This window comes from Aquarana catesbeiana, linkage group LG03 (assembly GCF_042186555.1).
Source record: "Aquarana catesbeiana isolate 2022-GZ linkage group LG03, ASM4218655v1, whole genome shotgun sequence".
NCBI lineage: Eukaryota > Metazoa > Chordata > Amphibia > Anura > Ranidae > Aquarana > Aquarana catesbeiana.
This window is the reverse complement of record NC_133326.1, coordinates 716,298,461-716,325,793: the sequence shown is the minus strand read 5'-3', so window position 1 is coordinate 716,325,793 and position 27,333 is coordinate 716,298,461. Positions and strand designations below refer to the sequence as shown.

General features: G+C 44.1%; 1 protein-coding gene across 1 annotated transcript; it reads right to left on the bottom strand.

Moving 5' to 3' along the window:
- Positions 1 to 7,262: 7,262 nt before the first annotated feature.
- LOC141133693 (E3 ubiquitin-protein ligase TRIM39-like) lies at positions 7,263 to 10,837 on the bottom strand. The gene has a single exon (XM_073623189.1). The coding sequence runs from the start codon at positions 10,801 to 10,803 to the stop codon at positions 9,223 to 9,225; it is 1,581 nt and encodes a 526-aa protein (XP_073479290.1). The 5' UTR covers positions 10,804 to 10,837; the 3' UTR covers positions 7,263 to 9,222.
- Between the last annotated feature and the right edge of the window lie 16,496 nt (positions 10,838 to 27,333).

The following is a 27,333-nucleotide window of genomic DNA, read 5'->3' as shown; positions in this document are numbered from 1 at the left end:
TACAGAGATAAAACAATAATTCTCCCGCTCTACAAGACTCTGGTCTGGCCGCACCTGGAGTATGCTGTCCAGTTCTGGGCAGCAGTCCTCAGGAGGGATGTACTGGAAATGGAGCGAGTACAAAGAAGGGCAACAAAGCTAATAAAGGGTCTGGAGGATCTTAGTTATGAGGAAAGGTTGCGAGCTCTGAACTTATTCTCTCTGGAGAAGAGACTCTTGAGAGGGGATATGATTTCAATTTACAAATACTGTACTGGTGACCCCACAATAGGGATAAAACTTTTTCGCAGAAGAGAGTTTAATAAGACTCGTGGCCACTCATTACAATTAGAAGAAAAGAGGTTTAACCTTAAACTACGTAGAGGGTTCTTTACTGTAAGAGCGGCAAGGATGTGGAATTCCCTTCCACAGGCGGTGGTCTCAGCGGGGAGCATTGATAGCTTCAAGAAACTACTAGATAATCACCTGAATGACCGCAATATACAGGGATATGTAATGAAATACTGACACATAATCACACACATAGGTTGGACTTGATGGACTTTTTTCAACCTCACCTACTATGTAACTATGTAAGTATTTGGGCAAATATTAAAACTGAAATTGTTAAGAATATGAGGGGTGGTTGCTGCATCAAGGTGTTTTAATTATTGATATAGAACAAAAGTTTATTTATTCTAGGTGGTCCTATAAGTTGGTGAGGAAACAGTTCAGATCCACATCGATATTAATTCCTGCTGGTTGGAGGGTCTCTAATAGGAAGATCCATTTTGTCTCATTTTGTGAGATTTTGGTTCTTTTGTTGTCTCCTCTCCAGTGTCCATTTATTTTGTCAATGCCATAGAAAGTTAGACATGTTGGATCTTTGTTGTGGTAGTTCTTAAAATGTCTTGAAATGCTGTGTTTATTAAATCCGTTTTTTATGTTGGTTATATGTTCTCTAACCCTAACACACAATTGTCTAGTTGTTCTGCCCACATATTGTATGTGGCATGGGCATTCCAAGACGTAAGTTACGTGAGTGCTATTGCAGGTGATGAGTTCTTTTATGTCATATTCTCTCCCATTAGTAGCTGATCTAAATTTCGATATTTTTCTGTTTGTTTTTTGACTGACCTTGCACGGTAGGCAGTTTCCACACTTAAAAAAGCCTTTCAGGTTTTTAATTGTTTTGATCTTCTTTGGTGGGTCGAGGGCATTGTGTACCAGTTTGTTTCTGAGGGATGGGGCTTTCCTGTAGATAAAAATAGGTGTCTTTGGCAGTATAGTATTTAGGATTCTGTCTGATTGGAGGATAGGCCAATGCTTTTTTATTATAGACTCCATGTTCTTATACTGTCTATTATATCCTGTTAGGAAGGCCATATCCATGTTCTTATTCTGATCTTTCTTATTATGATTTGATCTTCCTTCTATTAATATATTTCTATCCAATTTTTTTACTTTTTCTTTTGTGTTTTCCAATTACTTTCTATTATATCCTTTCTCCACAAATCTGTTGATAATAATGTTGGCCTGTTCCTCATAGTCACTCAGGCTGCTGCAGTTTCTATGTATCCGCATTAGTTGTCCCTTGGGGATGTTTCCAATCCATTGCGGATGGTGGCAGCTGCTGGTTGGAATATATCCATTTCTGTCCATGGCTTTGAAGAACGTCCTGGTGTTTAAATATATGTCATTTTTATATAGCTGTAGATCAAGATAATCTATGCTCTGTTTGTTCCAATTTCCAGAAAAAGTGATGCCATAGATGTTACAATTTATTTTGTTGAAGAACACTTGTAGTTCTTCCTCCGTTCCTCCCCATACAATGACGATGTCATCTATGTACCGACGGTACATCTTTAATTGCCGCCAGTGTGCCCCATCAATTGCTGCCAGTGTGCCCCATCAATTGCTGCCAGTGTGCCCCATCAACTGCCGCCACTGTGCCCATCGAGCGCAGCCACTGTGCCCATAAATTGCCGCCACTGTGCCATCAAACGCAGCTACTGTACCCATCAATTGCTGCCAGTGTGCCCATCAATTGCTGCCACTGTGCCCATCAATTGCTGCCAGTGTGCCCATCAATTGCCGCCACTGTGCCCATCAGTTGCTGCCAGTGTGCCCCATCAATTGCTGCCAGTGTGCCCCATCAATTGCTGCCAGTGTGCCCCATCAATTGCCGCCACTGTGCCCATCAAGCGCAGCCACTGTGCCCATCAAACACAGCCACTGTACCCATAAATTGCCGTCACTGTGCCATCAAACGCAGCTACTGTACCCATCAATTGCTGCCAGTGTGCCCATCAATTGCCGCCACTGTGCCCATCAATTGCTAACCACCAATACAAGTGGGCACTTCTCCACTGACCACCAATGTAAGGGGGCACTTCTCCACCAGTGGCGACTGGTGCTCAAAATTTTTGGGGGCGCAAACAAACTGAAAAAAACATCAATTGCAGCCACTGTGCCCATCAAATGCAGCCGCTGTGCCCATCAAGTGCAGCCACTGTGCCCATTAAACGCAGCCACCGTACCCAAAAATTGCCACCACTGTGCCATCAAACGCAGCTACTGTACCCATCAATTGCTGCCAGTGTGCCCCATCAATTGCTGCCAGTGTGCCCCATCAATTGCTGCCAGTGTGCCCCATCAGTTGCCGCCACTGTGCCCATCAAGCGCAGCCACTGTTCCCATCAAACGCAGCCACTGTACCCATAAATTGCCGCCACTGTGCCATCAAACGCAGCTACTGTACCCATCAATTGCTGCCAGTGTGCCCATCAATTGCCGCCACTGTGCCCATCAATTGCTGCCAGTGTGCCCCATCAATTGCTGCCAGTGTGCCCCATCAATTGCCGCCAGTGTGCCCCATCAATTGCCGCCAGTGTGCCCCATCAATTGCTGCCACTGTGCCCATCAAGCGCAGCCACTGTGTCCATTAAACGCAGCCACTGTACCCATAAATTGCCGCCACTGTGCCATCGAACGCAGCTACTGTACCCATCAATTGCTGCCAGTGTGCCCATCAATTGCTGCCAGTGTGCCCATCAATTGCCGCCACTGTGCCCCATCAATTGCTGCCAGTGTGCCCCATCAATTGCCGCCAGTGTGCCCCATCAATTGCTGTCAGTGAGCCCCATCAATTGCCGCTACTGTGCCCCATCAATTGCCGCTACTGTGCCCCATCAAATGCTGCCCCAGTGTGCATCCCCCGCCCGGCACTTACCTCTCTCGGGTCACGGTGCTGTCCTTGTTGCTCGATGTCTTCGATGTCTTCTCCCGTCCTCTTCCTGTCTTCTGCTATGATTGGACGCCTGATAGGCATCACAGCGCCTGTTGCTTCAGCCAATCAGGTGACAGGTAACCAGATCCGAGCACCTGATTGGCTGAGAGGTGGGTCAGTGTTAGGAAAGTGATTTATTCACTTCCCTAAAACAACACTGAGTAAATGCGAACGTGCAGCATTGCACCCGCTGTTTACCAATTTGGAAGCCTATTAGAGCCCATGACTCTAATCAGGACGCTTATTAGAGCCCATAGTTCTAATCAGGGGCTTCCAAAAACACCCTCACCGCTGTAATTCAGAGGCCCTGGTGCCCGACAAGGGGCCAGACACCTGAATAGGGGGCAATGCATGAATCTATCTATGGTGATAGACAGGTGCAGGAGAGAGGGGGCGGCGCTCCTTCGCCCTTTATGGATGCACCGCCACTGTTCTCCACTGGCCACCAATGTAAGGGGGCACTTCTCCACTGGCCACCAATGTAAGGGGGCACTTCTCCACTGACCACCAATGTAAGGGGGCACTTCTCCACTGACCACCAATGTAAGGGGCACTTCTCCACTGACCACTAGGGTTGAACTGAACTTCATGTTTAAATGCTGAACCCGAACATTACTGAAATCACTGGAGCTGAATCTGTCAAACAAAAATGCTAATTTTCAGGGCCAATAGTCAAAGGGTTCTCCAAAAAGTATGTAGAGTCACACTGAACCGGGGAACATTTACATTGAAATGGGATCGGTGATTTCTTTTAAAGCTCTGACATTTACAAAGGAGAAAGGTGTTTTAAATTGCTGGCAAATTACATGGCCCACAGACCCCACCAAAAGTCCCCCAAAAAACATAGCAGACCGTTTATATGTAAAGTGTGCTTTTTTTTTTACCGCCTCAATACCGGACACTTTCACCCCCTTCCTGCCCAGACCAATTTTCAGCTTTCAGCGCTGTCACATTTTGAATGACAATTGCGTGGTCATGCAGCGCTGTACCCATATGAAATTTTTATAATTTTCTTCCCACAGATAGAGCTTTCTTTAATCACGTATTTAATCCCGGCTAAGTTTTTTATTTTTCGCTAAAAAATTTATTCATTTTTTAAACGAAAATTTTGAAAAAAAAAAATTGTCTTTTCTCCAATCAGCTGGTACCATTCCAATCAGTAGACTGTCAGTATAAATTAGGAACAATGGCCTGGCAATTACTTGACTGAGTTCCCTAAGTACCCTCGGGTGCAAGCCATCTGGTCCCGGTGATTTATTAATGTTAAGTTTCCCAAGTCTAATATTAATTCTGTCCTCTGTTAACCATGGAGGTGCTTCCTGTGTTGTGTCATGAGGATAAACACTGCAGTTTTGGTTACTGAAGCTCCCCATTTCCCTCGTGAAGACTGAGGAGAAGAATAAATTGAATACCTTCACCATCTCCCCATCCTTCGTAACCAGATGTCCCTCCTCATTCTTTATGGGGCCAATATGGTCTGTCCTCCCTTTTTTACTGTTTTCATACTTAAAGAATTTCTTGGAATTTTTTTTTGCTCTCCTCTGCTATGTGTCTTTCATGTTCTATCTTAGCCGCCTTAATTGCACCCTTACATTTCTTGTTGTATTCTTTATAAAGTCTGAATGCTGATGATGATCCCTCAATCTTGTATTTTTTGAGGGCCTTCTCCTTTGCATTCATATGCATTTATACATTGGAGTTCAGCCATCCAGGACTTTTGTTCGCTCTTTTAAATGTATTACCCAATGGGATGCATTGACTAATGCCCTTATTTAATATGCTCTTAAAGCAAACCCATCTCTCCTGCGTGTTCTTTGTTCCTAAGATTTTATCCCAGTTTATGCCTTCTAGCAAGTTTCATAGTTTAGGGAAGTTGGTTCTTTAGAAATTCAGTGTCTTTGTATTCCCCTTATGTTTCCTATTTGTGTGTTTTATACTGAAGCCAATTGACCTGTGATCGCTGTTTCCTAAGTTGCCCCGTATTTCCACATCTGTGATCAGGTCTGTATTGTTGGTAATCAACAGATCCAGTAATGTTTTATTTCTAGTTGGTTTGTCTACCATCTGAACCATAAAATTGTCCTGCAAGACATTTAGGAACTGGTGAGCCTTAGATGAATGCGCAGTTCCCTCCTCCCAGTCTATGTCTGGATAATTAAAATCTCCCATTATGATAACACTTCTCATCCTTGCTGCTAATCCAAATTAGGAGATCCATCTCCCCCTCCTCCCTCAGGTTAGGGGGCCTATAGCATACTCCCAGTATTATTTTCCCCTTAGCTTCATCCTTTTGGAGCTCTACCCATAAGGATTTCACCCATGGGCGTCTGCAGGTAGGGGCAATTGCCCCCGCCCCTGGAATCGTCAAGAAGGTATTGTAGTTGCCAGCTGAAGTGGCCGCCGCTGACTTTTTTCTGAGTCAGCCGGCTGCTCTCTGTCCTGACACATCTGATGTCCCTCCCTCACTCCTCACCTGATCATTGGATGAGATGACTCGGCAGCTCGGCCGTTCCGCCGCTCCTCTTCATTAATTGGCTGCCTGCCTGTGTACATGTTGTGTAGATTCAGCCGGAGCTGCCCACTAAGTGCAGTCAGTGGCCGAGCCGCCGAGTGATACGCTGCCAGTGTCTACTCATCATCAGATCACAGGAAATCCTGATCTAAAGTGAGTGGCATATACAGTTGCAAGCAACAGAAGAAGAACCACAGGTAACAGCAGCTAGGAGGAGCATTTTGATTTATATATTGCTGGAAAGTTGGACAGCTATTACTGGAAAGATATGTCTGTGTATGTTTAGAGATAATTCATCTTCTTCATTTTGCATAGGCTGTTTTCATCAAGATCAAAATATGGCCACAACAGATGTATTGCAATACATTGCAATATAAAAAGAAGTACATTCTCTAGGCTATTTGTATATGGTCATGGACTGGGGGTACGCCTGGCCTGAGTAACTTCCAAAGTGAAGCTGAATTATCTCTTATATAACACATTTATCCTTCCACTGGAAAGATATATGTGTTATATAAGAGATAATTCAGTGTCACTTTGTATTGGAAATTACACAGGCCAGACATACCATGCCCATATAAATATAGCCTAGAGAATGTACATCTTTTTATATTGCATAGGTGACCTTAAAATGATGCCCCCCCTGAAAAAAGTTCTGTGGACGCCCATGATTCCACCTCCTCCCTAGCCCCCTCAGTGATGTCATCTCTCACATTCACTTGTACATTATTCTTGATATATAGGCATACCCCTCCCCCATTTTTTACCCTCTGTATCCCTGCGATATAGGGTATACCCTTGAATGGTTGCCAGCCAATCATGGGAGCTGTTGAACCAGGTCCCCGAAATTCCCACAAAATCCAAATCCTCCTCGTACAACAGTATCTCTAGTTCACCCATCTTGTCCGCCAGGCTCCTGGCATTGGTGAACATGCCACGTAGTTTAGACCGGTCGCATACTGTCTTCTTATTGGGTGTTCCGAGATTGCAACTAGGACTTGTTACTATACTTACCTCAGGTTTATGTGCTTTAGTCAACCTACCACTATTGCCCCCAATACTACCCTCTGGAAATGTTCAGCGTTGACTATCTCTACCTCTGGGCCCTCCCTCCCATCGCCCAGTTTAAAAACCCCTCTAACTTTTTGGCCATCTTCATTCCCAGCTGATCTGCACCTTACATTAACCCTTTAGAGTGAAGCTTCCACAGCCACTGTACATCGGCCCTTTATAGTGCCACCTTAAATGATGTTACATAATAAAAGTTCATTGTTCCATGTCTACCATTGTACTTTAACATTGTTTTATAATTTACAGTCACATTCTGATTACTGACTTGGTCACAATAATTTGCAACACATTTATCCATCAGACTGCTGTACCTCCCACTCACTGACACCCCAACACCCTCCACACACACCAATCAACACCACAGAAATCACGCAACATTCACAGATAAATCACCATTTCATGAGTTCTGTGTTATATCACCAACACTTCACATGTACAATAGAGAAAAACTTTATTCACATTAACATCTCCTTTCCTAATTCTCCTCCCATCACCACATCTAGTGATTATAAGATACACCATCACAATGATACATTATAGGATCCATTAAAAAAGTGATCCCATAGAATTCTATTGGTGATCCATTCTATGAGGACACATTATATTAGGATCCATTATAAAAGTGATCCCATAGAATTCTATTGGTGATCCATTATATGAGGACACATTATATTAGGATACATTATAAAAGTGATCCCATAGAATTCTATTGGTGATCCATTATATGAGGACACATTATATTAGGATACATTATACAAGTAATCCAATAGAATCATATTGGTGATCCATTCTATGAGGACACATTATATTAGGATCCATTATAAAAGCGATCCCATAGAATTCTATTGGTGATCCATTATATGAGGACACATTATATTAGGATACATTATACAAGTAATCCAATAGAATCGTATTGGTGATCCATTCTATGAGGACACATTATATTAGGATCCATTATAAAAGTGATCCCATAGAATTCTATTGGTGATCCATTATATGGGGACACATTATATTAGGATCCATTATAAAAGTGATCCCATAGAATTCTATTGGTGATCCATTATATGGGGACACATTATATTAGGATCCATTATAAAAGTAATCCAATAGAATCCTATTGGTGATCCATTCTATGAGGACACATTATATTAGGATCCATTATAAAAGTAATCCAATAGAATTCTATTGGTGATCCATTCTTTGAGGACACATTATATTAGGATATATTATAAAAGTGATCCCATAGAATTCTATTGGTGATCCATTTTATGGGGACACATTATATTGGGGACACATTCCAGTTCTAGTAATCATACATTATTATAGTAATATTATTATATTAGTGATAAATCCAATTTTTCTTTCACTAGTAAATTTCGGGATCATTTTTTCATATTTTTCCTCTGAGATTTTTACATCAATTTTCATCTCTTTCCATCTATTTGCAGATCTATTATTCATTTCTATTTCTTCACATATTAAAATAATCAATAGAACAAACTCATTGTAAATGTAATAATAAGAAGAAATTAGACTGTCTACGTAATCTAATCTTAGTCATAATGTTTAAACAATCTTAGGCCAGCCCAAAGATGGGTTAAAGAGACTCCACTCACATTGTACATTAAAGATAAAGTGGGAGGTTCTCTCAAAAGCCCCCCAAACCCCCTTATACTCTCCTTTGTTGTTCCCCAATATGTTGTTACTTCCTTAAAGCCCTTGCTAAGTCCTCAGTTTCCTGAATATGAGGGATCATATGAACTTTTCCCAGCATACAGTGTTTGGGCCTGAATGGCCAATCACCAGGCTTGAATACTGTCACATGAAGGAGGGGGGAGTGACATCATCAATCCTGTGTAAGCTCTGACATAATCCAGTGTGGCGCTTACAAAGGGTTAGGACTCAGGTCTCTGACAGAGGAAAGGAGTGGTGGGAGTAATGAAGGCTAATATCTATGGGTCGGGATGTATTCTTAGTGAACAAGTGACAACAATTTTTTTTTTTTTAGGCCAAAGGGGGACTCAAAGCTATGGGACCTATTTAGGGCTCTAAAAAAAAGCACAGTGAAATAGCAAAATTGCTTGCTCCCTATGGGTAAAATACTTCAGCAATATAGGTTGCAGTTTATGCCCCCCCCCCCCCCCCGAGTGACTTCATATGAGAGGGGGGCAGAAGGGGGAAATTGCTGATGTCACACATTTTCTGTGTAAAAATGACGGAGAGTAATATGATAGATAGATAGATAGATAGATAGATAGATAGATAGATAGATAGATAGATAGATAGATAGATAGATAGATAGATATTGGCTGAATATTCCACCAATCACATCTCTCCTCCTTGTGACATCACAAGTTGCTGGGCAGAATCCTCACATCTCTCTATTCCCCCCACATATCTTTACACACCCTCTCAATACACGTAATCCAGCATGGAGGGGCTCAGTGAAGGTGGTGGTGAAGGTGTGGAGATGTCGGATCGGGTCACACAGATCATAAAAGGAGATCCGCCCAACCTCATAATCCAGATCTATCCTGACTCTGTTACTGGAGATATTGGTGGATAAGAGGATCTTATTACTGTCATGTATCACCTCATATTTATTGTCATACCTCTGCAAACCCCAGGACTTCTTATTCCATCCAATCCCTGACGGCTCTCCTCTCCTCTCTATACTGGGGTAACACATCCCAACTCTCCATTTATCTGATCCCCCGACATCCACTTCCCAGTAATTTCTCCCCGAGGAGAAACCTCGACTGCTTATCACTTGCATACGATCCTGAAATCTCTTTGGTGTTTCTGGACGATTCTGTTTTCTATCTGACCAGGATACAGTTTTCCTGTCATCTGATATGTGGAGATAATTATGAGCTGTGTTTACATCCAGTAATATGTCTGTAGCTCCCTGTATATAGAAATATACATTTACCTCTGTTATTATATCAGATAAACCTGTGTGTAATGTGTGTGATATCCCCACCACATCCAGAGCCCCTCCATCATGGAGGAGCTTCTCATGTCTCTCTCTGTCCTCATTATCTCCATCCTCAGTATCACACAAGTCACTTGTGTCTGATTCCTGTAAGACAGTCAGTGGATCCGTCATGTTACACAGCTCCTCAATGTGACGCATCTTCCTGGACAGCTCCTCCTTCTTTATTTCCAGATCCCGGATGGAGACGGAGATCCGCTCTGCCTTCCCGGAGATTTCCCTCAGGACTCTTTTTTCCAGGTCTTCCAGACGTCTCCTGAGATCTCTAAACAGGACAGTGACTCTCTCGGTGTCACCAGCTGCTTTTTCTTCTACTTTCCTCCTGTGTTCCTGCAGACTCTGGACTCTTTCCTCCGTCTCCTCTCTCTTTGTCAGAAGTTTCTGCAGAACATTCCTCAGTGTCTCCTTTTTCTTCTCAGAAGCCTCATCCAGTGCCTTCATCTTATGTCCTGTGTGTTCTCCAATCAGACAGCAGGACACACAGATACAGATATCATCCTCAGTGCAGTAATACTCCAGGATCTTCTTATGGACGGAGCATTTCCTGCTGTCCATGGACAAGGTGGGGTCACATAAGATGTGTTCTGAGGACTTTTTGTGGACTCTCAGGTGTTTATCACAAAGAGAAACCTCACAGTGTAGACAGGATCTAACAGCAGGTACAGGAGAGTCCACACAATAAGTACAGAAGACCCCGGACTCCTCCTGATTTGGCTGAGCAGGCAGGAAATTCTCCACTATGTTACGTAGTGTTATGTTCCTGTGCAGTGCAGGCCGACCCTGAAACTTCTCTCTACATTCAGGACAGGAATATCCTCCAGACCCCTCCTGTGTATCCAGCACACGATCAATACAGGACCAGCAAAAGTTGTGTCCACATCTCAGCATTACAGGATCTGTATAAATGTTCAGACAGACGGAACATTCCAACTCAGCTCTCAGATCAGCAGACGCCATCGCTGACAGCAGAAGAGAAATGAAAGTGAAAGTCTCCAACAGGGAAGAATACAGTTGGGAGGGTCACATCCTCCTACACAGGGTGAGGCTTGGCTGGAATACGTAATATTTGATAAGAGGATCAGAGTACAGAGAAGGGAGGTTTTTTCTTACAATAGTAAAAATAATCATATACTAGGTAAATAATAGCTGCGCTAAAAAATGATCTAGGATGTAATAGTCACATTGAAAGTAATGATAATAATAATAGTGTTAAGTGCACACAAATAAAGTGACAACAAATGGAAATAAAATGATAACAAGTGGAAAAAAAGAGCTGCATAAAAGTCCAAACAATATGCCATGGGCTGGGTTCAGAGTGAAAAAGTGCAATCTTCCATCACCAGTAGGGATGAGCCGAACACCCCCCGGTTCGGTTCGCACCAGAACCTGCGAACGGACCGAAAGTTTGCACGAACGTTAGAAACCCATTGACGTCTATGGGACTCGAACGTTCAAAATCAAAAGTGCTCATTTTAAAGGCTAATTTGCATGGTATTGTCCTAAAAAGGGTTTGGGGACCTGGGTCCTACCCCAGGGGACATGTATCAATGCAAAAAAAACTTTTAAAAACGGCCGTTTTTTCGGGAGCAGTGATTTTAATGATGCTTAAAGTAAAAAAAAAAAAAAAAAAGTGAAATATTCCTTTAAATATCGTACCTGGGGGGTGTCTATAGTATGCCTGTAAAGTGACGCGTGTTTCCCGTGTTTAGAACAGTCCCTGCACCAAATGTCATTTTTAAAGGAAAAAAATCTCATTTAAAACTGCTTGCGGGTTTAATGTAATGTCGGGTCCTGGCAATATGGATGAAAATCAGTGAGACAAACGGCATGGGTACCCCCCAGTCCATTACCAGGCCCTTTGGGTCTTGTATGGATATTAAGGGGAACCCCGCACCCAAATTAAAATAAGGAAAGGTGTGGGGCCACCAGGCCCTATATACTCTGAACAGCAGTATACAGGCGGTGCAAACAAGGCAGGGACTGTAGGTTTGTTGTTAAGTAGAATCTGTTTGTAATTTTGAACGGGTACATTTTTAACGTGTTTAGCTCCAGCCAAAAAATCTTTTTTAAGCTTTTTGGAAAACATAGGGAAGGGTTATCACCCCTGTGACATTTGTTTTGCTGTCTTTCCTCCTCTTCAGAAGATTTCACCTCACTTTTTGTCCCAATGAAAAATGTTTTTTGAAAATTTGGGTTTTTTTGTGGAACAAGGATTGGAAAGCATCAGTGGAAAGGAGAATTTTTTTTCCCATATTAACTCTTACAGGAGAGAATTTCCCTTCCTAGGGGTAGATTTCATCTCACTTCCTGTTGTCTCCTTCCGTTTGCAAGTAGGAGTCGTTTGTAAGTTAGTTGTTTGAAAGTAGGGTCCTGCCCTATATACTCAGCAGAAATTTGGGCCTTAGGTGTTGCTGTGGCCACAACACTGTAAGCCCTCACAGGGCCCTGCTGTGAAATATTAGATCAAGAATTGTAATTACATGCCCCTGTTGAACAGGAGCTGAAAAATTAGGCCTTAGGCACTGGTGCTGGTGCCACAACACTGCAACCCCTCACAGACACTCTAGTTGGAACGCAGGAACGAGCCCTGCTGCAAAGTATTGCATCAAAAATTGTAATTACACGCCCCTGTTAAACAAGGGCTGAAAAATTGGGCCTTAGGCACTGGCCTGACCATGGTACTAATAGGATCAAAAGAACACCAGTAATTTTCTTCAGGTAGCTTTATATACTTAACAAGACAAGCCTGCCTGTCAGTAGGAAGATAACAGGAACGGATCTAGCTGAACACTGTGAGCAGGACGCACTGCACTAAATGTAAATAGTCTAGCTGCCTGACCGTGGTACTAATAGGATCAAAAGAACACCAGTAATTTTCTTTAGGTAGCTGTAAATACTGTAACAAGACAAGCCTGCCTGTCAGTAGGAAGATAACAGGAATGGATCTAGCTGAACACTGTGAGCAGGACGCACTGCACTAAATGTAAATAGTCTAGAAGATAACAGGAACGGATCTAGCTAAACTGAATACAGTGTATATATATATATGCAACACCTGGGATGCATATATATACACAATACACTTTAAGTGCAGCTAACTGACTCACTGTCCTGTCTAATCTAGCTAACTCAAATGAAATGACACTGTCTCTCTGTCTCTCTAAGCACACCGGAACACACTGCACAGGGCCGCCGTGCAGGCGGCCTTATATAGTGTGGGGCGTGTACTAAATCCCCTGAGCCATAATTGGCCAAAGCCTCCTTGGCTTTGGCCAATTACGGCTCTCTGTTCAGGCGGCGCTGTGATTGGCCAAGCATGCGGGTCATAGTGCATGCTTGGCCAATCATCAGCAAGCAATGCACTGCGATGCCGCAGTGAATTATGGGCCGTGACGCGCCACACGAACTTGGCGCGAACGGCCCATATCGTTCGCAATTCGGCGAACGACCGAACAGCCGATGTTCGAGTCGAACATGGGTTCGACTCGAACACGAAGCTCATCCCTAATCACCAGTGATAGTAAAACACCAAACCAAATGCACGCTTACCAGAGGCAAGCAAGGAAAAGATTGCGGCTATAAACCCAGCCAGGGCCTATCTAGTAAATGTCAGGAAACAAGCTCCCAGGAAACACTGATCCAGGATCGGTATACATTCAATGGGTGGAAGAGGCCCTTCGGTGTAGTGACATCAGGGCATGAAGGAAAAGAGGACTTCCCATAGTGTAATACCGTATATAGAATTTATTAGTAAAAAAGAGTAACACTTACAAAATGGAATATAAAATCAAGCAACGAGTAGCCGGCCAGCTTGCGAGCGCCCGTGACTCTCCGGGAACAACACGCTATACATCAGTGCGTCCTGTCCGCCCGACGTGCGTTTCATCATACAATGACTTTTTTTGGGAGCAGTGATTTTAGTAATGCTTAAAGTGAAAAAATAAAAGTGAAATATTCCTTTAAATATCGTACTTGGGGAGTGACTATAGTATGCCTGTAAAGTGGCGCGTGTTTCCCGTGTTTAGAACAGTCTGACAGCAAAATGACATTTCTAAAGGAATAAAAGTCATTTAAAACTGCTTGCGCCTGTAATGTAATGTCGGGTCCTGGCAATATGGATGAAAATTATTGAGAAAAACGGCATGGTTATTCCCCCCAGCCCACTACCAGGCCCTTTGGGTCTTGTATGCATATTAAGGGGAACCCCGCACCCAAATTAAAAAAAGAAAAGGCGTGGGGCCCCCAGGCCCTATATACTCTGAACAGCAGTATACAGGCGGTCGAAAAAAGACAGGGACTGTAGGTTTGTTCTTAAGTTGATCTGTTTGTAATTTGGAACAGGTACATTTTTTTTAAGTGTAGCTCCAGCCCAAAAAATCTATTTTTAAGCTTTTTGGATAACATAGGCTAGGGTTATCATCACCCCTGTAACATTTGTTTTGCTGTCTGTGCCCCTGTTCAGAAGATTTCACCTCACTTTCTGCCCCAATGACAATTGGATTTTGAAAATTTTGGGTTGTTGTAGAAACAAGGATTTATGATAAAGCATAAGTGAAGGGACCTTTTTCCCATATTAACTCTTACAGGAGAGAATTTCCCTTCCTAGGGGTAGATTTCCTCTCACTTCCTGTTGTCTCCCTCTGCTTGTAAGTAGGAGTCGTTTGTAAGTCGGATGTTTGAAAGTAGGGGACCGCCTGTATATACTATTTGGCCTGCCCTATATACTCTGCAGAAAATTGGGTCTTAGGTGTTGGTGGTAACAGAACACTGTAATCCATCACAGTTACTCTTGGTGGGTGCTGGAACGGGCCCTGCTGTGAAATATTATACCAAGAATTGTAATTACATCCCCCTGTTAAACAGGGGCAAAAAATTGGGCCTTTCGTGGTGGTGGTGGTGCCACAACACTGTAAGCCCTCACAGTTACTCTTGGTGGGCGCAGGAACGGGCCCTGCTGTGAAATGTTATATCAAGAATTGTAATTACATGCCACTGTTAAACAGGGGCAGAAAAATTGGGCCTTTGGTGGTGGTGGACTGGTGGTGGTGCCACAAAACTGTAAGCCCTCACAGTTACTCTTGGTGGGCGCAGGAATGGGCACTGCTATAAAATATTATATCAAGAATTGTAATTACATGCCACTATTAAACAGGGGTAGAAAAAAATGGGCATTTGGTGGTGATGGTGGTGGTGCCACAACACTGTAAGCCCTCACAGTTACTCTTGGTGGATGCAGGAATGGGCCCTGCTGTGAAATTATATATTTTAAGAATTGTAATTACACGCCGCTGTTAAACAGGGGCAGAAAAATTGGGTCTTAGGCAGTGGTGGTGGTGCCACAACACTGTAACCCCTCACAGATTCTGTTGTTGAGCGCAGGAATGAGCCCTGCTGTGAAATATTAGAGCAAATATTGTAATTACATGCCCCTGTTAAACAGGGGCAGAAAAATTAGGCCTTAGGCGGTGGTGGTGGTGGCACAACCATGTAAAGCCTCACAGATACTCTTGCTGAGCGCAGGAATGGGCCCTGCTGTGAAATATTACAGCAAATATTGTAATTACATGCCCAAGTTAAACAGGGGCAGAAAAATTGGGCTTTTGGCAATGGTGGTGGTGCCAAAACACTGCAACCCCTCACAGATACTCTAGTTGAGCGCAAAAACGAGCCCTGCTGTGAAATATTACAGCAAACATTTTAGGCACTGGTGGTGGTGCCCTGAAACAAAAATGTTCTTAGAAGCTATCAACATGAACATTGAGGAGGAATAGGATAGTCACTCAGCATAATAGGATAGTCACTCAGCATAGGCAGTCTTCAAGGGATCTCACATTCATAGAAAAATTAATTGGTTACTGTACATCAGCATCAGGTGCTTGATAGCTGGTGATCAGCTGGTAAGACTGATTCATTTTTATGAAGGTGAGCCGATCAACTGAGTCTGTGGACAGGTGCACTCTGTGATCAGTTATAAAGCCTCCAGCAGCACTGAATGTGCGTTCAGAAAGAACGCTGGATGCAGGACAGGCCAGTAGCTCAATTGCATATTGTGCAAGCTCTGGCCAGTTGTCCATCCTTAAGACCCAGTAACCCAGTGGATTTTCGGTTGGAAAGGTCTCCAAGTCTGATCTTGCCCCTAGGTATTCCTGCACCATGTAAATCAGACGCTGGCGATGGTTGCTGGAACCAATCAGACCTTGAGGCTGCAGACTAAAGAATTGTCAGAACGCATCGTTCAGACGGCCACCTCCTCCACCTCTCCTTCGCATAGTTGCCAACAGTCCCAATTTTCCCAGGACAATCCCGATTTTGGGACCCTCGTCCCGATTTAATCTTGTCCCGGTGTTTTCCCGAATTTTTGGGATTGTCCCGAGAAAATCGTGAGTGTTTTTGTAAAAAACGGCAACGGCTCCACAAAAATGTCCGCCGTCGCCCCACGAGTGAATCAATCATTGTTTCCCCTTGTGTTCAGTGCAGGGAGAGGGGCAGCCTCTGCCACAGGATGTATTGGTTTGTGTTGAATGTCAGACACAGTACTTGGACCTTTAAGCCAACCCGGCAGTACCATGCAATAAGACTACTTCAGGATACGTCCTCCAACCGAGTCACCAGGCCCCTCTCCAGACCAGCACTCTGCATGATCCTTCCATGATGGGTCCTCCCCTGGGATCTTCTTGGTTGTCCAGCTTCTTCACTCTGGATAGACAGCTCAGGACCATTCCCTCGCCGCTGTGGTAGGCCCCAGACAGGCTTCTGGGCCCACCCATGCGCCGCAGCGATGCGGGCCTCCAGAACGGAGGACCACAAGGTGGTACTCTAACACATTCCTGTCGACCAGGAGGGCCAGCAGGTGGCTGAAAACGAACCCCTAAACATGGCCTCTGTCCTATAAATACCCTCTACCAGAATGCAACTCGGAGGACCACCGCCACCGAGATGTCTCCGGAACAGAGGAGCACTCATCCGCTTCAAAACGTTGCTTTTCCAACACCCGGCGATGGTGACAACGACACCCACCGCCACAATGTGGAGCCACACGCAATGTTAGCCAAGCTGGAACAGAGGCAAATCTAACTTCCTATAACGAGCAATTCACTAAATTTACCTATCAGATGGTAGATCATAAATCTACCAGCGCTACACACTATATTACCAAAAGTATTGAGACCCCTGCCTTTACACGCACATGAACTTTAACCACTTCACGCCCGCCCGCCGTCATATGACATGACGGATTTTGAGCAGGTATATCTGAATGATGCCTGTAGCTACAGACATCATTCAGATACTGCCAGTTTCAGCCGGCGATTCCCTACACCATAAGAACAATCATAGCGGCTGTTCCACCGCTTGATCATTCTTACGGGAGGCGAGAGGGGACGTCCCCCGCCTCCCGTCGCCCTCCGGTGCTTCTACCGACTCACCGCTACGATCGGAAAGTCGGACAGAGGATCCGCCGGCCCCAGATGTTAATCATAGAGATTTCCGGTGGACCAGATGGTCGCCAGAGTCTCTATGATCGTTGGAGGCCGGGCGCGATATTATGACGACATTAAAAAAAAACGGCTTCCCAGCCTAGTGGTGAAATGTGGGGTCTTATTGACCCCATATCTCACAATTAAGAGGACCTGTCATGTCATATTCCTATTAAAAATGGATGTTTACATTCCTTGTAATAGGAATAAAAGTGATCAATTTTTTTTTTTTCAAAAAAGTGTCAAAATAAAAAAAAGAAAGTATAATTAACAATAATAAAAAAAAATTTTTAAAGCGTCCCTGTCCCCGTGTGCTCGCTCGCAGAAGCGAACGCATACGTAAGTCCCGCCCACATATGAAAACAGTGTTCAAACCATACATGTGAGGTATCGACGCGAACGTTGGTGCGAGAGCAATAATTTTGTTCCTAGACCTCCTCTGTAACTTAAAACATGTAACCAGTAAAAAAATTTCAAGCGTCGCCTATGGGGATTTTTAAGTACCAAACTTTGCCGCCATTCCACGAGCGTGTGCAATTTTGAAGCGTGACATGTTAGGTATCTATTTACTCGGCGTAACTTCATCTTTCACAATATGTAAATTCATTGGGCTAACTTTACTGTTTTGTTTTTTTTAAAGCGTTCAAAAAATTGCTGCACAAATACCGTGCGAGAAAGTTGCAACAACCGCCATTGTATTCTCTAGGGTCTTTGCTAAAAAAACATATATAATGTTTGGGAGTTCTATTTAATTTTCTAGCAAAAAAATTATAATTTTTACATTAGGAGAGAAATGTCAGAATTGGCCTGGGTGGCAATGGGTTAATGACATCCCAGTCTAATGCCCCGTACACACGGTCGGATTTTCCGATTTAAAATGTCCGATCGGAGCGTGTTGTTGGAAATTCCGACCGTGTGTGGGCTCCATCGGACATTTTCCATCGGATTTTCCGACACACAAAGTTGGAGAGCAGGAGATAAAATTTTCCGACAACAAAATCCGTTGTCGGAAATTCCGATCGTGTGTACACAAATCCGACGGACAAAGTGCCACGCATGCTCAGAATAAATAAAGAGATGAAAGCTATTGGCCACTGCCCCGTTTATAGTCCCGACGTACGTGTTTTACGTCACCGCGTTTAGAACGATCGGATTTTCCGACAACTTTGTGCGACCGTGTGTAGACAAAACAAGTTTGAGCCAACATCCGTCGGAAAAAATCCTAGGATTTTGTTGTTGGAATGTCCGAACAAAGTCCGACCGTGTGTACGCCCTATTAGTCCGTAGGGTCCAATATTGAGTTGGCCCACCCTTTGCAGCTATAACAGCTTCAACTCTTCTGGGAAGGCTGTCCACAAGGTTTAGGAGTGTGTCTATGGGAATGTTTGACCATTTTTCCAGAAGAGCATTTGTGAGGTCAGGCACTGATGTTGGACGAGAAGGCCTGGCTTGCAGTCTCCGCTCCTAATTCATCCCAAAGGTGTTCTTTGGGGTTGAGATCAGGACTCTGCGCAGGCCAGTCAAGTTCCTCCACCCCAAACTCACTCATCTATGTCTTTATGGACCTTGCTTTGTGCACTGGTCCAAATCATTTGGTGGAGGGGGGATTATGGTGTGGGGGTTGTTTTTCAGGGGTTGGGCTTGGCCCCTTAGGTTCAGTGAAGGGAACTCTTAAGGCGTCAGAATACCAAGATATTTTGTACAATTTCATGCTCCCAACTTTGTGGGAACAGTTTGGGGATGGCCCCTTCCTGTTCCAACATGACTACGCACCAGAGGACAAAGCAAGGTCCACTCTGGTGAACGTATGTTCTGGTGGAGGCTCACTAAGGTTGTCACCTCATCCCTTTAAACCCAAACACATATGAATGCAGCAAGGACCCGGACATCTAGAGGCGTAATGTTGACCTCCAGAGTCAGGGAGAGCTGACATCCTTCTCTGTAGAATGGGTTACAAGGCATGGTGGGTGTAATGCATGCTGAAGTGATGGGCGCCAGACACTTTTTGAATGCAAAGAGATTTATTGTCTCTTGAACAAGAACTGTGAGAGAGAGGATTAGGGCCAGGACACCCTTAAGTAGATGTAATGACAACTGGCAAACTCCGAGACTTCTATAGGTAGATATACAGTGGAAGGCCTCCAGCCGCACACCACTTCTGTATAGTTAGGACCGCTGCCTCCTATGGCAACAAATCTTGTAGCAGTCACTAACGGTAGTTGTACTTAACTATTGGTAACACAATAGTTCTCCTCACACTCTACAATCTCTCACTCTAAGTCTTCACTCACCAAGCTCCCAGTCTCTCACTAGACTCTCAGACCTAATCGCCACTGGATCCCCTGAGCTCTTCCACTTCCATAACTCGGTATCTTCCTTAAGCATCACCCCTGCTTCCCTGCTGGGTCCCTGGCTTGGCACTTACAGATACTCTTCAAGCATCACCCCTGCTGAACCGCTAAGTCCCTGGCTTGGCACTCACTGATGCTCCTTAAATGTTACCTCTGCTGTCCCACTGGGTCCCTGGCTTGGCACTTGCTGAAGTTTTCCCACTTCTTCACTGTCCCCGGCTGGCGAAAAGTCTGCTCTGGTACTGGCTTCAGCTTACTCAATGGTCTCCGGTAATAAGGTGGATGCCCCTAAGTTGTGATGGCTTCCCCTCTAACTCCAACCACAACTGGTTCCCCATCCTGTGGAACCGTTACTCTCGGTTGGACTCCAATCCTGCAGTCCCAACCCTGCGCTGCTTCATCATCTTCTGGATAGGCCCTCAGAAAGCCTAGCAGCCAGATGTCCCTGGAATAGGCCTCAGGCTTCCGGCCTAGGAGCCCGGGGCAGCATAACACAATGTCCACCCAGACAGCCGTCCAGGTGGCACAGAACCCCGATCACCTGACTCCACCCAAATAAATAGGCTCTCCCAGCAGGCCAAGGGACTAAAGAAATCCCTGCCCATTGGCTGAGACACCCCATTCATCCATAGTCTGACCTTGCTAAACCCTTGTCAATCTAATGCCACCAGCAAGCGCCAGCTAGTGACAGAAGAGAAAAGGTGCAGCAATCCAGACTTAGAGAGGAATCAGTGGAACTTCTAACAATCAGCCAGGATGATTAATACTTGACAAACTACATTTATTAGCAACCCTGCCTAAACACCAGGGTGCTACATGAATTACACAGGTTCTGAGGCTAATTTCATGCAGATAAGGCACCAAGTGAGTTTACTTACCACCTTAACCACATCAGCCCCAGAAGAATTTACCCCCTTCCCGACCAAAGCACTTTTTGCGATTCGGCACTGCGTCGCTTTAACTGACAATTGTGCGGTCGTGCGACGTGGCTCCCAAACAAAATTGACATCCTTTTTTCCCCACAAATAGAGCTTTCTTTTGGTGGTATTTGATCACCTCTGTGGTTTTTATTTTTTGCGCTATAAACAAAAAAAATAGCGTCAATTTTGAAAAAAACGCATTATTTTTTACTATAAACATTTTTATTTTTGCTATAATAAATATCTCCAAAAAATAATTAAGAGAACATTTTTTTTCCTCATTTTAGGCCGATACATATTCTTCTACATATTTTTGGTAAAAAAAAATCGCAATAAGAGTTTATTGATTGGTTTGCGCAAGAGTTATAGCGTTTAAAAAATAGGGGATAGTTTTATGTCATTTTTATAAATTTTTTTTTTTACTAGTAATGGCGGCAATCAGCGATGTTTATTGTGACTGCGACATTATGGCGGACATGTCGGACATTTTTGACACATATTTGGGACCATTGTCATTTATACAGCAATCAGTTCTATAAAAATGCATTGATTCCTGTGTAAATGACACTGGCAGTAAAGGGGTTAACCACTAGGGAGCGGGGAGGGGTTAAGTCAGTACTAGGGAGTGTTTTCTAACTGTAGGTGGGATGGGCTAGCTGTGACACGTCACTGATCTCTGCTCCCGAAGACAGGGAGCTGTGATCAGTGACACAGTCACTAAGCAGAATGGGGAGATGCTTGTTTACATCAGCATCTCATTGTTCGTCCTCTCCCCGCGGCGATCGAGTCCGCGGGACCCACGACCTGACTCACGGAGCTCTCGGCCAGCAGGCACGCCGCCGGCGGCTCGCACGCAATAGCACGGCGGGAAATTCAATGGTACTTACAGGTACGCCCATTTGCCCAGCCGTGCCATTCTGCCGACGTACATCGGCGTGCGCCGGTCAGGAAGTGGTTAATCAGCCACAGAACCTGTGTAATTAACATGTGTTTGGTTTTAAAGGGATGAGGTGGCAACCTTAACCACTTCAGCCCCGGAAGGATTTACCCCATTCCTGACCAGAGCACTTTTTACAATTTGGCAATGCGTGGCTTTAACTGCTAATTGCACAGTCATGCAATGCTGTACCCAAACGAAATTTGCGTCCTTTCTTTCCCACAAATAGAGCTTTCTTTTGATGGTATTTGATCACCTCTGCCGTTTTTATTTTTTGCGCTATAAACGGAAAAAGACCGAAAATTTTGAAAAAAAAAAGATATTTTCTACTTTTTGTTATAAAAAAAATCCAATAAACTCAATTTTAGTCATACATTTAAGCCAAAATGTATTCGGCCACATGTCTTTGGTAAAAAAAATGTCAATAAGCGTATATTTATTGGTTTGCGCAAAAGTTATAGCGTCTACAAACTACGGTACATTTTCTGGACTTTGCACAGCTTTTAGTTTGACTGCCTATCTCATTTCTTGAGGTGCTAAAATGGCAGGGCAGTACAAAACCCCCACAAATGACCCCATTTTGGAAAGTGGACACCCCAAGGAAATTGCTGAGAGGCATCTTGAGCCCATTGTATATCACATTTTTTGTCCCAAGTGATTACAAAAAGTTGTCACTAAATGATATATTGCTCACGCAGGCCATGGTTATATGTGAAATTGCGCCCCAAAATCCATTTAGCTGCTTCTCCTGAGTATGGGGATACCACATGTGTGGGAATTTTTGGGAGCCTAGCCGCATACGGGGCCCCGAAAATCAAGCACCGCCTTCAGGATTTCTAAGGGCGTAAATTTTTGATTTCACTCCTCACTACCTATCACACATTTGAAGGCCATAAAATGCCCAGATGGCACAAACCCCCCCCCCCAAATGACCCCATTTTGGAAAGTAGACACCCCAAGCTATTTGCTGAGAGGCATGGTGAGTATTTTGCAGACCTCGGTGCTTGGTTTTCAGGGTCCCGTACGTGGCTAGGCTCCCAAAAAGTCTCACACATGTGGTATCCCCGTACTCAGGAGAAGCAACAGAATGTATTTTGGGGTGTAACTCGACATGCCTCTCAGCAAATAGCTTGGGGTGTCTACTTTCCAAAATTGAGTCATTTGGGGGGTTTTGAACTGTCCTGGCATTTTATGCACAACATTTAGAAGCTTATGACAAAGCTGTTTCTAACACTTTTTGTTTACATGAAAATTTTTTTTTTTTTTTTTGCAAGAAAATTCTTTTGAACCCCCAAATATTATATATAAAAGCAAATGCCCTACAGATTAAAATTGTGGGTGTTTCATTTTTTTTTTCACACAGTATTTGAGCAGCGATTTTTCAAACGCATTTTTTGGGGAAAAAACACACTTTTTAAAATTTTAATGCACTAAAACACACTATATTTCCCAAATGTTTGATGAAATAAAAAAGATGATCTTAGGCCAAGTATATGGATACCAAACACGACATGCTTTAAAATTGCACACAAACGTGCAGTGGCGACAAACTGAATACATTTTTAAAAGCCTTTAAAAGCCTTTACAGGTTACCACTTTAGATTTACAGAGGAGGTCTACTGCTAAAATGACTGCCCTCGATCTGAACTTCGCGGTGATACCTCACATGCATGGTGCAATTGCTGTTTACATTTGACGCCAGACCGACGCTTGCGTTCGCCTTTGTGCGAGAGCAGGGGGGGACAGGGGTGCTTTTTTTTTTTATTTATTATTTTTTGGCTTTTTTATCTTAATTTTAAACTGTTCCTTTCATTTTTTTAATCATTTTTATTGTTATCTCAGGGAATGTAAATATCCCCTATGATAGCAATAGGTAGTGACAGGTATTCTTTTTTGAAAAAATTGGGGTCTATTAGACCCTAGATCTCTCCTCTGCCCTCAAAGCATCTGACCACACCAAGATCGGTGTGATAAAGTGCTTTCCCAATTTCCCAATGGCGCTGTTTACATCCGGCGAAATCTAAGTCATAAAATGCTCGTAGCTTCCGGTTTCTTAGGCCATAGAGATGTTTGGAGCCATTCTGGTCTCTGATCAGCTCTATGGTCAGCTGGCTGAATCACCGGCTGCATTCTCAGGTTCCCTGTTGGGACAGGAGAGCCAGAGAAAAACATGGAAGACGGTGGGGGGGGCATTCCCTCCCACTGCTTGTAAAAGCAGTCTAGAGGCTAATTAGCCACTAGGATTGCTTTTACATGAAGGCCGACCGTTGGCTGAAAAGAATGATACCAAGATGATACCTAAACCTGCAGGCATCATTCTGGTATAACCACTCAAGGTCCAGCAACATACCAGTACGTTGCTGGTCCTTGTTGAGCAACTTTTTTTTCATGCAGCCTGTGGGCTGAACGAAAAAAAGGGATTGATCGGTGGGTATGCCCACCATTAGAATACCTCCCTTCATCCACCCACTTCTAATGATGGGCATACATGCACCGTTTATATATGCCGAAGCATGGGGGCATCCGCCCCAAAAGTTAGGAGCAAATCGCTCCTCCGCCCCTGCTGCCCCCACGCTTCGGCATATATGCTCTTTTTTTTAACTGTGGTGGTGAAATCACCTCCTACAGCGCTGGAGTCACGGCTTTATGTATCGTGGGAGCAAACACTGTTGCTGTCAAGATAAATAAATCCACGCTGGAACTGAATGGCGTACCTGCTAAGCAAATGATGGTTAACAAAAAAACAAAGTAACATTACAGTATAACAGTAAGACTTACCATACCTGCAAAGCAAATACAAAAAAAAAATAGTAAAAAATAAAACATTTTTTAACGCAACCTGTGCCTAAAATATATATATGCCGAAGCATGGGGGCATACTCCCACAAAAGGTAGGAGCAAATCGCTCCTCCGCCCCTGCTGCCCCCATGCTTCGGCATATATGCTGAAGTATGTAACTGTGGTGGTGAAATCAGCTCTGACAGCGCTGGAGTCACGGCTTTATGTATTATGGGAGTAAACGCTGTTGCTGTCAAGATAAATAAATCCGCTCTGCAGCTGAATGGCGTACCTGAAAACAAAAAATGGTTAACAATAAAACACAGTAAACAGTAAAGTATAAAAAAAGTGCATACCTATAAAGCAAACATGATAAAACATAATAACAATAAAACATTGCAGATAAGAATACAGTGAAAAAAGAGCAGAACAATAGAGAGAGAATAGAGAGAGAACAATAAAACAACAACTATTTTTGTTTTTTTTATTTTATATATTTTTTTGTGTTTTTTTTTTTTTTTTTTTTACACTTTTTTTTGTAACTGTAACTTTTGTAACTGTAACTGGTTCCAGGTTCGGGTCTCTAAAAATGCGATGGCATCTTGGGAGACCCTGTGAAAGTGTGTCCTAGTCTGTGCAATGCTGTACCCTACGCTGATACTCAACTAGTGTATGGTAGTGTTCAAAACATTCACCAATGCAAAGACCAGGATTGTCAGGACAGGAGGGACAATAATAGCGGGTGTCACGCCTATATCTGTGCTTGCTGCAGACACGGCATCTTTTTTGGGGGGTTCGTTGGGTAGGAGTGCTCGGGAGGACATAAGGAAAATGCCTCTCATGCAGCCGGCTTACTGCATTTGGTTGGGGATGGTGAAGTGGACCACCGTCTGGAAACAGAAGGGCTCTGACGATCTCTTCCTGGAATTTAAGGAAGGATCCAGTCTGTCCAGTGAGGCCCGGAACGGAAAGGACTGCAAGGAGGGATAGTGTAGGGCCGGGCATGACAGTGTGTCTAAGGGAGACACATATGGGGTTAATGTGGAAAGGAGTAATGGGAGTGGCAAGAAAGGGGAAGGTAAGAAAGAAGTTTTTGCCAAAGGGGAGTGGTTATATTTATAGAGGGGGCGGTGCAAAGGGTCAGTGTGAAGATGAACTTACAGGAGGAGGCAGTTTTTCCCACCCTCCCTCCCTAGATATATGTGTGCAATGTGTCCAAGTGTACTTGCTGCTCTGTTTTTAATTTATTGCAGGAAAAGGAAGAAGGTCGTCATGACAGCAGATAGGTGCCCTTCAGGGCTATGGCGGTGTTCTTCTGGTGGTCTTTGACGGTGGCAGTAAACGGAGGGATCAAAAAGGGGTGGGGGGCTCATCGTTTGTATGTGCCCCTCCGGTGTATTCCTGAACGGTGGATGGAATACTGGAATGGTCGCACTGTGGGAAGGGGTTGTCTCCGAGCGGTCACAGCTGGAGGCCTATCAGTTTGGAAAAGGTCCCACAGTGCATTGGTGTGGTATGTGGTTATACGTGGTTAAAAGGTGGGTCACCGTCAGAGACCATCAGACTGGGGTTAACAGGTTATGTTATTGTTTATTATATTTATATATATATAATATATATATATATATAGTGGTTTGGAGTTATTTAGTTGGTTTGTTTTAATAAAATAGGCCATTTTACTCCATAAAATATAAGTGTGGTCTCATTATTTGAGGTGGGTAAGGTATGGGTTGGAGTATAAGTGGGTAACAGCGATAAGAATGAAGGGGACATTTAGACTACGCTGGTCATGAAGCTCTGTATAGCACATAAGCGTTCAGCAAAGCCAATTGAAATAAATAAACAGGCACTTTCGTGTACCAGCGTCTGGCCTTACGGGCAATTAGGTACGGCGCCAACAACTGGTCGTTGAGGTCCACCCCTCCCATATTTTGGTTATATTCGTGGACACAGAGGGGTTCCTCCACAACACCACTCGCCGTAGTAATTTGGACAGTCGTGTCTGCATGAAGAGAGGTAAGAACGAAAACATTCTTATTATCCCTCCACTTCACAGCGAGCAAATTATTACACTTGAAGCAGGCTCTCTCCCCCAGCCTAAGACGGGAATCTGGGGAAAGCCCCGGCGATTAGGTCGCATGGTGCCACATGCTCCAATCTGATGATCAAACAAGTGACTAAAAAGTGGCACGCTCGTGTAATAATTGTCCACATATAAGTGGTAACCCTTTCCGAATAAGGGTGGCACCAAGTCTCACACAATCTTGCCAGCGCTTCCTATGTAGTCAGGGCAGTTTGTCGGCTCTACGTGGCTATCTTTTCCCTCGTAAACCACAAAACTACATGTATAGTCTGTGGCCCTGTCAACAAGTCTGTAAACAAGTCTGCAAAACGTTGGTTGAAATGGTTTACGAGGGGCCGAATTTTGTAGAGCTGATCGTATCCAGGGTCTCCACAAGGATGACAGAGTTCATTGTCATTGAAGTGCATGAACCGCAAGATCTGCTCGTATCGTGCCCTGGTCATGGAGGCAGAGAACACGGGCATATGGTGAATTGGGTCATTGGACCAATATGACCGCAACTCACTCTTTGTGGTTATGCCCATGAGGAGGGAAAGGCCCAGAAAGAGCTTAAATTCGGAAACCATAATTGGTCTCCAATCTCTGGCAAGGGAGGACTGGGGAATAGTGGCGATGTGTTGACCAGCGTACAAATTGCTTTGGTCCACAATAGATCTATAGAGATCTTCGGTGAAAAACAGCGAATAAAAATCAAGTGACGTAAAATCAACTGTTTCCACCTGAATGCCGGGTTGGCCAGTGAATGGGGGAAGTAGGGGTGCTGCAGAAGTGGTGGTTCCCAATTAGGATTGGCGAATGCAGCAGGAATGGCATTATGGGCACAATGGGCCTGTGTTCGTATTCTTGGTGGCAGCGGGACACTACTTGTGCTTGCCACCTCACCAGCTTGAACTGCACTTATGGGACTCGCCACATCACCACGTGATACTGCAGTGCTGGATTA